At 40.3% G+C, this 12,500-nt stretch overlaps 1 protein-coding gene across 5 annotated transcripts in view; it reads left to right on the top strand.

The window, feature by feature from the left end:
* LOC137997638 (nucleoporin NUP188-like) overlaps positions 1 to 12,500 on the top strand; it is an 82,481-nt gene that overhangs the window by 57,900 nt on the left and 12,081 nt on the right. For all 5 annotated transcript variants that reach the window (XR_011122541.1, XR_011122542.1, XM_068843732.1 and 2 more), the window contains exons 33-47: positions 1 to 42; positions 540 to 644; positions 2,471 to 2,536; positions 2,898 to 3,001; positions 3,988 to 4,051; positions 5,170 to 5,243; positions 5,723 to 5,798; positions 5,894 to 6,022; positions 7,358 to 7,435; positions 8,007 to 8,092; positions 8,640 to 8,794; positions 10,099 to 10,202; positions 10,321 to 10,455; positions 11,454 to 11,522; positions 12,375 to 12,461. The exon at positions 1 to 42 is cut by the window's left edge and continues 48 nt beyond it. Coding sequence is in view for 3 of the 5 variants with exons in the window: in XM_068843732.1 (XP_068699833.1) it covers positions 1 to 42; positions 540 to 644; positions 2,471 to 2,536; positions 2,898 to 3,001; positions 3,988 to 4,051; positions 5,170 to 5,243; positions 5,723 to 5,798; positions 5,894 to 6,022; positions 7,358 to 7,435; positions 8,007 to 8,092; positions 8,640 to 8,794; positions 10,099 to 10,202; positions 10,321 to 10,455; positions 11,454 to 11,522; positions 12,375 to 12,461 (1,374 nt within the window). In the remaining 2 variants the exon portion in view is untranslated. The remainder of the gene's footprint in view (positions 43 to 539; positions 645 to 2,470; positions 2,537 to 2,897; positions 3,002 to 3,987; positions 4,052 to 5,169; positions 5,244 to 5,722; positions 5,799 to 5,893; positions 6,023 to 7,357; positions 7,436 to 8,006; positions 8,093 to 8,639; positions 8,795 to 10,098; positions 10,203 to 10,320; positions 10,456 to 11,453; positions 11,523 to 12,374; positions 12,462 to 12,500) is intronic.

The following is a 12,500-nucleotide window of genomic DNA, read 5'->3' as shown; positions in this document are numbered from 1 at the left end:
TTGAGAGATGCTTTTGTATCCAGACTGAAGACATTAACTGAGGTACTTGCGTGTCGAGTGTGAAATTTGAGACAACTCCACTGTTGGCTGAACAGTAAAGGAAAACTACGTTGAAACCTCGATTTGAACGTCTCTTTTTAGTGTCCTTGGTGAAGCTAAATGTTTGCCCCTATTGAAGTAAAATGTCTTTTAATACGACAAAAACCTGATATAAAAAACTAAAGTCCCATCGGTGCTCCAGCGTACTAACCATTTAAAACCTGAAGAAGCGTATCTTTTTTTTATCAATTATGACTAGGAGATGCTCAGAAGCACACCGAAGAGCTCCTTTGCAAGAGTCGAACCTATGACCTTCGAATTACTAGTTCAGATGCTCTACCACTGAGCTATATGAGACTCGTGGGAGCTAGGACTCGGGGATACTCGGAAAAATATCCGAGTAAAAAAGCGCAGTTGAACTTTCAAGTCCTCCTATTCATGGAAGTCTTTATATTTATTCATTAAAAATGTAGTCCTCTTGTTTCCTACTTTACTTTCAGGATGTCAAACTTAAAGTGGTGATACTGGAATTTATATCCACTGCAGTTGAAACTCAGCCTGGTTTGGTCGAACTGTTCCTTGATTTGTCCTCCAAGGAAAATAAAGTGAGCTGATTAAAACAAATATTAATTTCTTGTTCAATCTCTAATAGCACTCTTTTCAATTGACGTCACGATTTAGTGCCCAAAGCATTATGGAATTAATATGCTGGCAAAACAAAGACATTTTTTACGATGTTTATCCGCATTTCAATCCCATAATGCTTTGCAATAAGGCGTTACGATCTATTTTTTCATTTTATGGAAAATGCAATTCTCAGTGCTGCTTTGCTTTGCTTTGCTTTGGCATAATCCAGACTGTTTCGCTTGAGTATCGACGAGAAATGTCGTGATTTCTGTGCTTTGGTCTTACGTTCGTTGATTGGCATGAAGATCACACACCACATTTTTGGTCAATCAGCGGTAAAATCAAAGTGAACTGTGACCTTGCCGTGCTCCCAAGGCACCGATAAATTTGCTGCTCAATAGACCAATTTCGAGATATTAAACTTCAGTCTTAAACAAAAGGCATCATCTCGAGGCTCTGGGGAAAAATCCTTACATTTGTTCCCCAGAGCCTCGAGATGATGCCTTTTGTTCAGGGCTGAATTTTAATATATCGAAAGTGGTCTATTTTTATCATTGTGGTTGAGTGAATGAGTCAGTGAGTGTGCGTGCTGCGTGCAAGTTTACAGTAGTGCAGCTATTAAGCTAGTTTATGGGCTGTGCTCTCTAATCTGAAAGAATCCATCAGTTCAAGCGAAGCATAGCATAACATAACAGTTATACAATACAATACATACTTGATTGACCACTTGCCATAGGGGCTTTTCAGGACCAATGAAACAATCAACGAAACGATAAAACAAAACTAAAACCAGTGCCTATGGTCTTTTTTTCTGTTGCCCACCTTCTAAAAGACCTGTTGCCCATTAAAACTAAAAGGAGGCTTTTAAAAATTTCAGTTTTGTGTAAAAAGTGAGTAAAATGTGTTTGGCAGACAAACGCGACTCGTGCAGTGTGTCAATGATGTTGGTGAAACCTTCACAGTTTCGCTTGACAAGCATATCTTTTTAGCGATTTTCCTTTTCTACAAGAGATCAAGGGAGTTTCCTTGAATATCTCTCTGAGATTAGGCTGGTTTTGAACTAAATGCCATTTATCAAATAGTATGTTCTTTAAACCTTTCAAAGCTGGTTGAAATAAGGCCATTTGCCAGTTCATGTCTGCCTCCTCTTCAAAGCGAGTCTAAGTGCGAAGTTTTCATTCGTATTTAAAGTAGAACTAATTACCATCACAAGAACTTAGACTCGCTTTGAAGAGGAAGCAGACATGAACTCGGAAATGGCCTATTGCGTAACAAAAGATAGAATTTTCTTGTGGGCTTCTTCGATAGCTACCTCCCTTGTATTTGTGGCCGTGCGAAATCTGGGTTCCATTGTAACAAACATTCTTTTCGCGCGGAGAAAGATGCCAATAAAACGCGAGCTTCCCCTTCATTGTAAGATACTTTTGTGCTTTAATATAATTCTTCTCTTCTACATTAACATTTTTATTGCGAAAGTTTACATTATCAGGATTTGTTTTTCATAACTTTCATATCTTGTTTCATGTTACACAACATGCGCGGCTTAGCGGTTGGTGACCACTTTTTCATCATTTCGAAAATGAGTAAAACACGTTTTTTTTAAAATCTGGACATTTCATCAATGTCTATATAATAAACCGAACATTACATGGGCGCTTGCGGATACGAAGTCTATCTTCGAGTGCTGAAAGTATCTCTCGTATCCCTGTAATATCCTTTGTTTCTTCTGTTGTGATCGGCAGTTTGTTAGTTTTCGTTTTTCGAAACCGCTGTCACCACTCTTGAATCGTTTTTCTCTTGTTAGGAGTTTGTTATTGGTCAGAACAGCTGTCTTCACGCAGTTTTAGATTTTATTGATCCTGAAAAACAGGTAAATGCTTGTCTCGTGGCTGTGCGATATCTAGAGTTTGACTTAGCGGTATTCGGCAGAATCTACTACTCAGTATCATTGAGTTTTAACTTTGCAAGGCCTTTTGGTATCCTTTTGCGAAGCAGAAACCTGTCGGCCTGTCCTCGTGTACGTGGCCTGTGTCTTGGTAGCCATTTGAAGATTGCATACTTCACGACTCCCACTTGATTTGAACTTAAAATCTGATACAAACCCATCCATTATTTAAGGAGGCTGATTCCAGATGAAGGAAAAAATTCCAAGAGAGCTTTCAAGTTCCCTTTGTTCAAGCCAGGACTGAATAGAATGTTTCTCAACAGGACTTTTGTCATTGAATTCTCAGGCTGGCCATTATATACCTGCTCAACTGGTATCTGCAGCTTACTTAGTGCTTTTTTCCTTGTGGCTTGATCGGAGAGATGCTGCTCTTACAGCTGTTAGAAAGAGGTTAGAATGAGTGCTGATAAGACCACAATTACCAAGCTGTAGTGCATAAACTAGCAGTAATCAAGGATTAGTGAGGTGTGCTCGATTTTGTCATTGACGAGGCATTTGAAAGTAGTTGTATATTTCGGGGAAAATCCATTTGTACCCTAAAACTCCACTCCCATCGTTTCGCTTAGCCGGCGGGGCCTTAGCACGAGAAAACGAAGGGCTTTGGAAACATGATTTTGCAGTCCCAGATTTAAGGACTTCCGGAGTTCATAATTTTGTGTGAGTCTGACGACTCACATATCATTTTCTAAACGAGGCGGCGCTCAGAAGCATTACATTTGAAGAGTCTCTATATGAAGCTTTAAGTGGCCTCAACTTGGAGGATGTGTCCCTTTGTTTCGAACAGAACGAAGCAAAAAGTAACATCGTAGTTTTAAACAAAGACAGTCTGATCATCGGCCTTTTTTACTTGCGGTTCAAGATTTTATTGTTCGCAAGCTAACCAATGGAGAAAACTGAATTTTCCTGTGTCTCCAGAGCAACCAAGTCTCTTCCTCAATTGAAGGATTATTCTTAATTGTCAATTTGCTCCAAGTGAAGTATTTTCGTTCATTTTGGACATTGAAAGCTCAGTAGGGATCATGGGAAACGGCCAAAAACGTTGCGAGGCAAGTTGCAGAAACGGTTGCGGAAAGTAGAATTGAGTTTTACTTTCCACAAAGCTTCACGCAACGGTTGGAAGGGATTTTTCAAACATTGCATCGTGTACCATCTGTCCTGCAACTTGTGTCACAACGGTTTTCGGCACCAGCCAAAGGAAATGTGCCTTTAACCTCGCGTGACCATCGAAAGCGAGAGAAAGTACTAGAAATGTTGCCTAGTGTGACATCCATCCACTAACTTGTTTCGCAATGTGAGAAAACTTCCGAGACAATTTGCAAGAAAAATTTGCGGAGTGTAACAGCTCCTAAAATTCTTGGAATTCTTTTCCTCAACAGCCCTAAATTCTGGGAGAATTTAACACATCCTTTGTTATCTGGAATTCGCTCAGACCTGGAAGAGGTAAGTTCTGTCCATTTGGCGCACTGTTTCACATAACACTTGTACCCGGTTAAAAGAGCGTTTACACGTGACGTTACAGAGGCTATTTGGGTTACCGTTGACCACGTGACACAAGTGCTTTGTGGCATTGGTTGGCTGGTCTGTTTTTTTCATTTGCAAACCGCCACTTTTACTAAAGGTTAATTTTTAACCAAAGGAAATGTTTGCAGTCAAATTTATTTGAAATTTTAGTGAGTTCTAGAATCCCTTGTTTTCACTCCAAATTTCCTTGTTGCCTCCATCTTGAATAGCTGTGACGTGTTATGATTGCCTCGTTGTTCTGAAACAGGAGTCTTTAAATAGGGAAACCGTATCACGTCACAATTATTCAAGATGACGGCACCCGTGAAATTTTAAAAGAGAAATACGCTATTTTGAAATTCATTTATTTCGGATATAACGCCTTCTTTGAAAAAAAGAGTCTCTAAAAATTGATCGTAAACAATATTTTCTGAGGTTTACAGTTGTTTTCTTGTTGGAGTGATATCTCATGGGTTTTTTTCTTATTAATGGTTATTGTTTTATTTTTTGTCTTTGTCTGTTAATCATAATATTTTTATTGCCGGATTAATTATTTGACTATACCCCTTTTTAGAGATACATTTTTTGTAAATATTTACTTTTATTCTTATGTACATAATTTTATAATCTAGTTTTTAATTTATTGTCATTGGAAAGCGGTTTTGAACCTTGGAATTATCGCTATACAAATAAAGTTGTTATTGTTATTGTTATCAGTATTATTATTATTGTTGTTGTTGTTGTTCTTGTTATTATTTAAGTGAACCTTTGTGGTTGGTTTACGGTTTGATCAACTTTGGCAACTGCGGTCTGTGGCAAAGTTCCTTGGAACAGTACACAAATACAGTATACAGATCTGAAGCTTTCGCAGCTCACTCTCCCCTCACAATGTTGTTTGCACGCGAGTTTCTGAGTCCATTTAGCAAAACAACATTGTGGAAGGGAAGGTATTGCAAAGTATCAAAAACATTTTCGAGGTTTTGGCTCCGAACATGGCCACATATCTTAATGTGAAATAAAGAAAACCAATAATGATGTCGGAACCTTTATCTTTGCAGGATTACAGATATCACCTCGAGATCTGCTGCTACGCTTTTCAGATTATTGCTTTGGAGACCTACTATGTCGCAAGGTAATCTGCGTTTTGCAAGAAAACCAGAGAATGCAATACATGGGTAATTAATTAGTACGTATTCACCGCTCCCCTAAGGGTATTTTGAGGGCCATTAATACTCTTAAAAAAAAAGAAATAAACGTGAAAAAGTAAAGAATTTCAGCCGATGAGAGATTCGGGATGGTCGGCCGGAGCAGGACTAGATTGCGGGTCTGTGGACCCGTCGCCCTAACCACCCAGCCACGTTGATTCCCGTTTGTGGCCGGAGATGAGGTAGGCAATATTTTTGGGGCAGCATTTGTCTGTTCAGGTGATTAAAAAAACATAAACTGGATTGACGTCTATATAGACTGTTGAGGAAATTGCGTCTCAAAAACGCACTTACCGTAAGCCTATGATTCGTTCCTGGAAGCGAAACCGGCTTGCGCCGCTTGTGTAACATACGTACTTGCGGAAGAGCTTTTGCAACTAACCTTGTGTATTTAACGATTCACCAGAGGTCAAATTGATGGGGGCTTGAAGACTTCCATGGGAGCTTTTTGTTCGAAGCAACGATACCCCTACTGGGGAAAAGTGAGTACAAGCGTGACTTTGTTTTGTTGCAATTTGGGGATTTTCCTGGATTATTCACCTTTCCGAACTAATAGTTTCCTATGGTAAATGTTAAGTTTCTCAAGGCCTCAGAACCGAATCCCCTTGATGCCGGTTTGCAAAATCAAGCTGAACAGTTTGAAGACGAAAAGCTTAAACTACTTAAAGCCTGGAGAACATTTCTGCTTGTTTGTTCATCATTTCAGGTAAGGAAAAACATTTTGAGCCGGTAAAAATGCACTACTGCTGAGTTTTGCGACCCGGGCACTGTGATTTTAGTCGGCTTATTGGCTTAGTACAGAAGGTTCAATCCCATGCATGTCCAATAATACAGCTGTATCATGAGATTCATGGTACTTTGTATACAGGTCACAAGTTGTCGCCTTAAACCAAAGAACTTCCAACCTCGATCCTAGGGTCCTCTCGCTTCCTCCCTCGAGAAAGTACCCTGGTAGTGGTTGCGGCTAGTCACGTGCCTATGAATACAAATGAAATGCACTCGGAGGGTGGGTCTTCGACTTAATTTTGTCTACAGTATTCAATTCTTCTTTTCCAAATGGCGCCCACGCTCTTAAGGTAGACCAGAGGTTGTGCTGCTTTCGGGTGATACAAACGTGATTTTAAAAGTAAAACAAGTAATTTGTCCGAACGCGTTGTATTTGAGGAAAGATATAGTGGACGTACTCCAACAAAATACGAAAGATAATTACTTGTTTGAGATTCATAGGCATTCCCGCGCCTTGTGATTTTTAATTTCCACTGAGCTCAGTGTAGTGTAGATGAGTTCAGTGGAGACAAAAAATTAACCTTTCGTGCCCCTTCCTTCATTTATTTTTCTGGAATCTGCAGAAACCTAGCGGACACGTGACCAACCGCATCCAAGGTACTTTCCAAGGGAGGAAGGGATTGCACCCTGGGAACGAGGTTGAGAACTTCACGTGTTAAGGTCATGCTTAGAGGGTCACTTTGTGATGCCTTCACTTAGGGTGCGTTCGATTGACCGTATTCCGGAATATAAATTAGAAATCCTTCGTTTTTACTGCCATTCACATAAAATAGTCAAACATCTGCTAAAATGCTATTTTAAACATCTTTTTATTATCCTTGCTTCTTCGAAATGCACCAAACATACCATTTTCATCACCACTCCACGTATTCTTATTCCGGAATAGGGTCAATCGAACGCGCCCTAAGTAACGTGAATTCCACTGTGTGGCTGCCAGTACAACCCTCTCAGTAGATTTTAGGCTACAATAACAAAAACGTCGCTTTGAAATGTAAGTTTGTTTTTCGTAAGCATTTGAAGAGAAATGCGGTGATCGTGGCAAAGGCGCCAGAATTCATTAAGCGAAAAACAGGTTTTTTATAGCGAGTAGTCCAAAAAGGTTAATCCAGGGTCTTAGGCGTCGGTAGAGCTTGTTAAACAAGGTCTATCATTTGACATTTGTTTGCTGTTATTGCGGAGATGATAGTAGATTGTGCTTCTCCATCATGCGAGGAACAAGTTAATCAAGAAGATAAAACCTTGCCTTTTTTTTCAGGCTGAGGTATTTGGTTTGAACGAAAGTGCGCGAAGGAGGGGTATCTTGGATGATACTCTGCAAGGATTGAAATCACAGGTACGTGAAGTGCTGTCTGTTTTTACACAAAAACCTTGTAGTCGATTTCGAAAACTGCCCGAGATCTCGGACAATACGGACCGAGTTTCAAGTCCTCGGGCCAAAACCGAGAGGAACGGTTTTTCCCGCCTGAAACAAACCGCTGAAGGCGGCTGAATGTGGAGTAAATTTGTTTCTTTTTCCCTTTTTTGATAATAAAGGTGGCCGTGTCTTTGTTGTCTACACACTATTGATGATATGCACTGGTATTAAAACGTATTCTGTGTTTAACTCTTTCAGCTACCAAGCTTAAGTGAAAAAGTAATTGAAATTGTTACTGATCTAAAGCAGTCAAAAATAATCGATTTCTCACATTAATAGTGAAACAGTACGGAACTTGAAGTCCTTCCAGCAAAATCCAGACTACTGGATCTTGATGCTTCGATCAATCGAAGCTGAGGAGTTGATTTTCGAATCTCTTATATGAATAACATGTTATTACCACTCACTGGTGACTGCACCTCTCTGTACCGTAGGGAGAATTGTGTTTGCGACAACTCGAGAACTATCTGTTTTTCTACCTGTCTTCTAGGTTTCAAGACATGTAACAGTAATTAGCATAAGTGCAGCCGGAGAAGTTTGCAGTTTGTTTTTAATGCTTCTCAAGCGATGGAAAAGGTGAGTTTGCAGAGATGAAATTTCCTTTACTGGTTGGCCATCATACGCGCAATGCTTCAGTTACTAGCATAGCACGACTAAGGAAAGAAATTTTCTTGAGGGTAAATTTTCGCGCTTCTCTTCAACCGCATGTATATGCATCGATTTCGTATGCGATGGGATGATTTGATCATCTTTTTGCTAGAAAAAGCAGTTCGTTTGGTTTGCTTCAAAGTGAGCGTTCATGCTCAAATAAAAGGCTTGAGACTTCAAATTGCTTTATTAGGGAGCATGTGTTGTCAAAATTCCTCTCGATGCAGATGTTTCTGGATTTTGAAATCAGTAATGACAGACAGTTGATTGTGAAAATTCCAGTTAAAGTTGGCTAACGTTTTCATCACATAAAGCTCTTTGATTTTGGCCATGCAATGTCGTTCTTAGCTATAGAAAGGAAGTGCGCACAATCGAGAGTTGAGATTTTCATTTACTCTCATGCTTTCTCGCCAGCTTTGAATTCCTTTCATGCACCATCTTTATTCGTTTTATTGGGTTTTCAATTGCCTTCCAGTTGCCTTCAGGATTTGAATCCAGTTTTTCAGTGCTTGGTAGATGTGACGGAAATAGCACACAGGAGTGACACACAGTTGTTTGTTCACATTCGTGTCGCAATGTTCTCGTCGATTTCAGTGCTGCTGCAACACGCCAGATGTGAACTCTTATCTGGTGAGATCATTTTATACATAGTATAGTTTGTCCCCCATTCCACCTTTCAGGAACATGCGGGTTGCAATCAATTGTTTCGCTTTTCTCCGCCCTCAATCATCTGAAGCTGATAAGGCTTAGGTCACAGAGTTGGATTAGAGCACTTGTCATCAACCAGTGCGTCCCGGGCTCAATTCCCGGACGTCTCATACGGAGTCAATGGTGCTGAGAGGTTTTTTCTCCTTCGGGTTCTTCGGTGTTGTTGTTATATTAATTCACTTCTCATCATCATTATCACCATCCTTAACTTGGATGGCTACGTCTATTGCATGACATTGCTGGTCTTTTTACATCAGCTCGTCGGTGTTTGATGACTTTATTTTTGGTGGTCATAATTCATTATTAGTGTTAGTATTATTATTATCATCATCATCATCGTCATCGTCATCATCATCATCATCATTACATGAAAAGTGATAGCTACAATCAAATATCAAATGATCCTAGCCCTGACGAGTGACCACCAAGAGTTAGGCTAGTCCCTGGTACAACTTCGCTTCTATCATAAACATTGAGCAAGAAGGGACAGCTGTTGACTTGATTCAGAGCCTTAAAGTGCCCCTGTGATCAAAAAAACCACTTCCTTTTTTCCTTCCGATTTTGAAAGTGTGTTTGCTTAACACCTGACTGGCAAAATTTTGAGCTTTGATTTTTATCCAAAGGCCGCTTACTTTGAGTGTAAGTTTTGGATTTCACGGTCCGCCATTACTCACGTTCAAAACTGACCGATAGGAACTTAGACGGTTGGATCCAGGGAAACGTGACGTCAGAGGCTCACTAGCTTAAAATTTCAGCGTGTGAACGCAGCTTATTATATATGCAAAGCGTGAGTTTAAAAGTCTGAAAGCCCAAAACCCCCGTCCTGCATATTAATTTTGCAGCGTACACACGTATTGCATTCTTAAACTAGTGAGCCTCTGACGTCATTTTCTCCTCGATCCAGCTCTCTCAAGAACATAATGTTAGTAATGGCGGACCATTAAATAGGAAAATTCCAGTTAAAATAAAGAGGTGTCTTTTTGAAATCAAGGCTTAAAACGTGGGTCACTTATTGTTTTGTTAACATAGTTTTGAAATCCAAAGAAAAATATGAATTGATTTTTTGGTCACAGGGGCACTTTAAGAACTCAGGATTTAGGGAGTATTAGCAGAAAACCCAAAAAACCTACGATTTCTGATCGGTTGGCCAACTGATATACTCGTGCATGATATTTTTTCTTCACAATTGTTTGAATCCGTTCTTCGTCAATTCTTATGTCTGACAGATACCTTGAACAGGAGTTATGCAATGGCTCTGCTTCCGTTGGCATGTGAACCCCTGGAGTACTTACGAGGGAGATTCACCAGTCATGAAAAAGAACAGGACAGGGTACGTAACATCGTCTTTCACATTTGTCATCCCACATGGCGGCATAACATAAATGTGGTGGCCTTTCTCGTGTTTCGCCTTACTTATCTTTCATCTCGTAATCATCTGTTTAATATAGGTCCTGGAACTTTCCGTCTTTATCATCGATGAGATTCTGAACATTTTACTGGCAAATCCTGGACAGTGGCTTCCCGTACTCAGAGAGCATGCGCTCTTTGCGTCTCTCGTGCAAGCATTAGATGTCTGCATCAAGGTACGGGAAAAATAGAAACCAAGAAAACCTTATAATGTTTCCCCTCCTTTGGCTTGCTACGAAATATGCGCGAAGTGCCGATGGGCCTTTTGTGTGAATAAAAGATACCATGCATCAGCAGTGAAACTGGCTTTGGGCAAGAGTGAATCAGATAAGAGTGTTGAGAAATCTATCACTTTACGGTTTTGCCCCAGCACTGTCACGAATGGATTTATTTTAAGATACACTTTGCGCGCGAAACAAACAAACTAGGACCGCCAATTTTAACCAATCAGATGAAGCCAAGTCACGCGTTGCTTCTTCTGTTTGACAACTGATTTTGGCGGGAACGATTATTCTAAAAATAGACTCATTTATGACTGTGCTGGGGAGGCCACCCATGTCATAACAACACTCTTATCTAATTCACTCTTTCTTTGGGCAAAGGCCCCAGGTTAGAGGGAATTTACTGCAGGCGCAGAATTTGTAAGGTTAGTTGTGACGTTAGTTCTTTGTGTTCCCAGACACGAATGATAAATGAAGTTTGCCGGGGAGAAGCGCAAAGAGACACTTCATGACGATTACCATATAGTCGGCATGCATGTACTTATATGCATTTTAAGACTTTTTATGGGTGCATTTTTTGCACAGTGTAAAGGAAAGGAAAAAAGGAACGGAACCTTATTTAAGTGTCTAGTCGTTGTAGGCGGGCTGGAGCACCAATTGGGGACACAGTAAACTGAAATTAACAATTAACGCAATCAAGTCAAATGTTGGTTTTTGAGGAGAGGGGAAACCGGAGTACCGGGAGAAAACCTCTTGGTGCAGAGTAGAGGACCAACAAACTTAACCCACATATGACGCCGAGTCCCGGAATCGAACCCGGGCCACATTGGTGGCATCCCTGCACCCCCTACTGTCCGTTGAGGCAAATAACCAGTTTTGCTGTTAATGCACAATTGCAATTCTGTCACGAAGTAATTTATTTGGAATAAGAACGGTTTCTTTTTCTCTTTTAGACTCGGGAGAAAGTAGAATTCACAGAAGCAATTCTGCATCTGTTTCTTTCGCTCTCAAGAATACCTATGGTAGGTTTATGCTGTTGTTCTCCTTGTTCTATACAACGTTTCAAAGTCCTGAGAGAAATTTATGCATTCCTGTTTCCACTGTAGGATTCTCAATTGTCTGAGTGTTAAGTATTTCTTGATTCATCCAGTTTTGAATTGCTAAGTGTGCTTATTTCCAAAAAAAAGTCTCACGTTCCATTCTCGACCAATCAGGAGGCAAGAAAATAAAATCGTGCCTTTCTCATACGTGTTTTCCAGCGTGACGCGTCCCTTTGGTATATTTGCGTAGCTATTGGTTCGTTTGATGGTTCACATGTGTTGCGATTTGCAGAAGTAGTTAAATTGATTGAGTTTTGGTTCAGTTTTTTTCTGCGCTCAGTTCAAAATCTCTTTGTACAAGAATCAGTTTCGGTAGCTTCCTAAAACTGATGGATAAAAGGGTCTAGTTTCTAAACAAACTATGGTGCTCCGCCGAAGGACTGACGCTCGAAACGTCAGCTCTGAATTTTTTTCTACTGTGGTCAATTTGCCATATCAATCCAGTCGATCGCGATAAACCCATTTCTGTGTTTCGACAGGTTCCTAACCTGTTGTCGTCAGATAATGTTGTAGCGTTAGACCTAAATTCGACACGCGGTTTTTGTCCATGCCCGCTTTGCCCAAGCTAATTTGCCTGCCCAAGGTGCCTTCACTTTCTGTCTCGATTCACTATTAGGACGCAAATTTCAACCTAGCCTTTGGTGTATGCCCTAAACGCGACACTAAATCTCTATTGATTGCGAATTGAATGCTTTCAAGTTTTCTAGGTAATGAAGTGCGCGATGAAATAAGCAAAATGTGTATGTACCTTTTTTTTTTTTTTTTTACCCTCAGAGTGCCGAAGCGTTAGCTTTGAACGGCTTATCGCAACCCCTGTGTCTTGGACTAGCAACACTGTCTTATTCCTCCGAAAGAGAACAGGTAATTTATGTCCAAGCCCTGATATCCATGCTATCTCTT

Source organism: Montipora foliosa, chromosome 3 (genome assembly GCF_036669935.1).
Source record: "Montipora foliosa isolate CH-2021 chromosome 3, ASM3666993v2, whole genome shotgun sequence".
NCBI classification, from domain to species: domain Eukaryota; kingdom Metazoa; phylum Cnidaria; class Anthozoa; order Scleractinia; family Acroporidae; genus Montipora; species Montipora foliosa.
The sequence above is the reverse complement of the archived record's forward strand: the minus strand, read 5'-3'. Positions and strand labels throughout refer to the sequence as shown.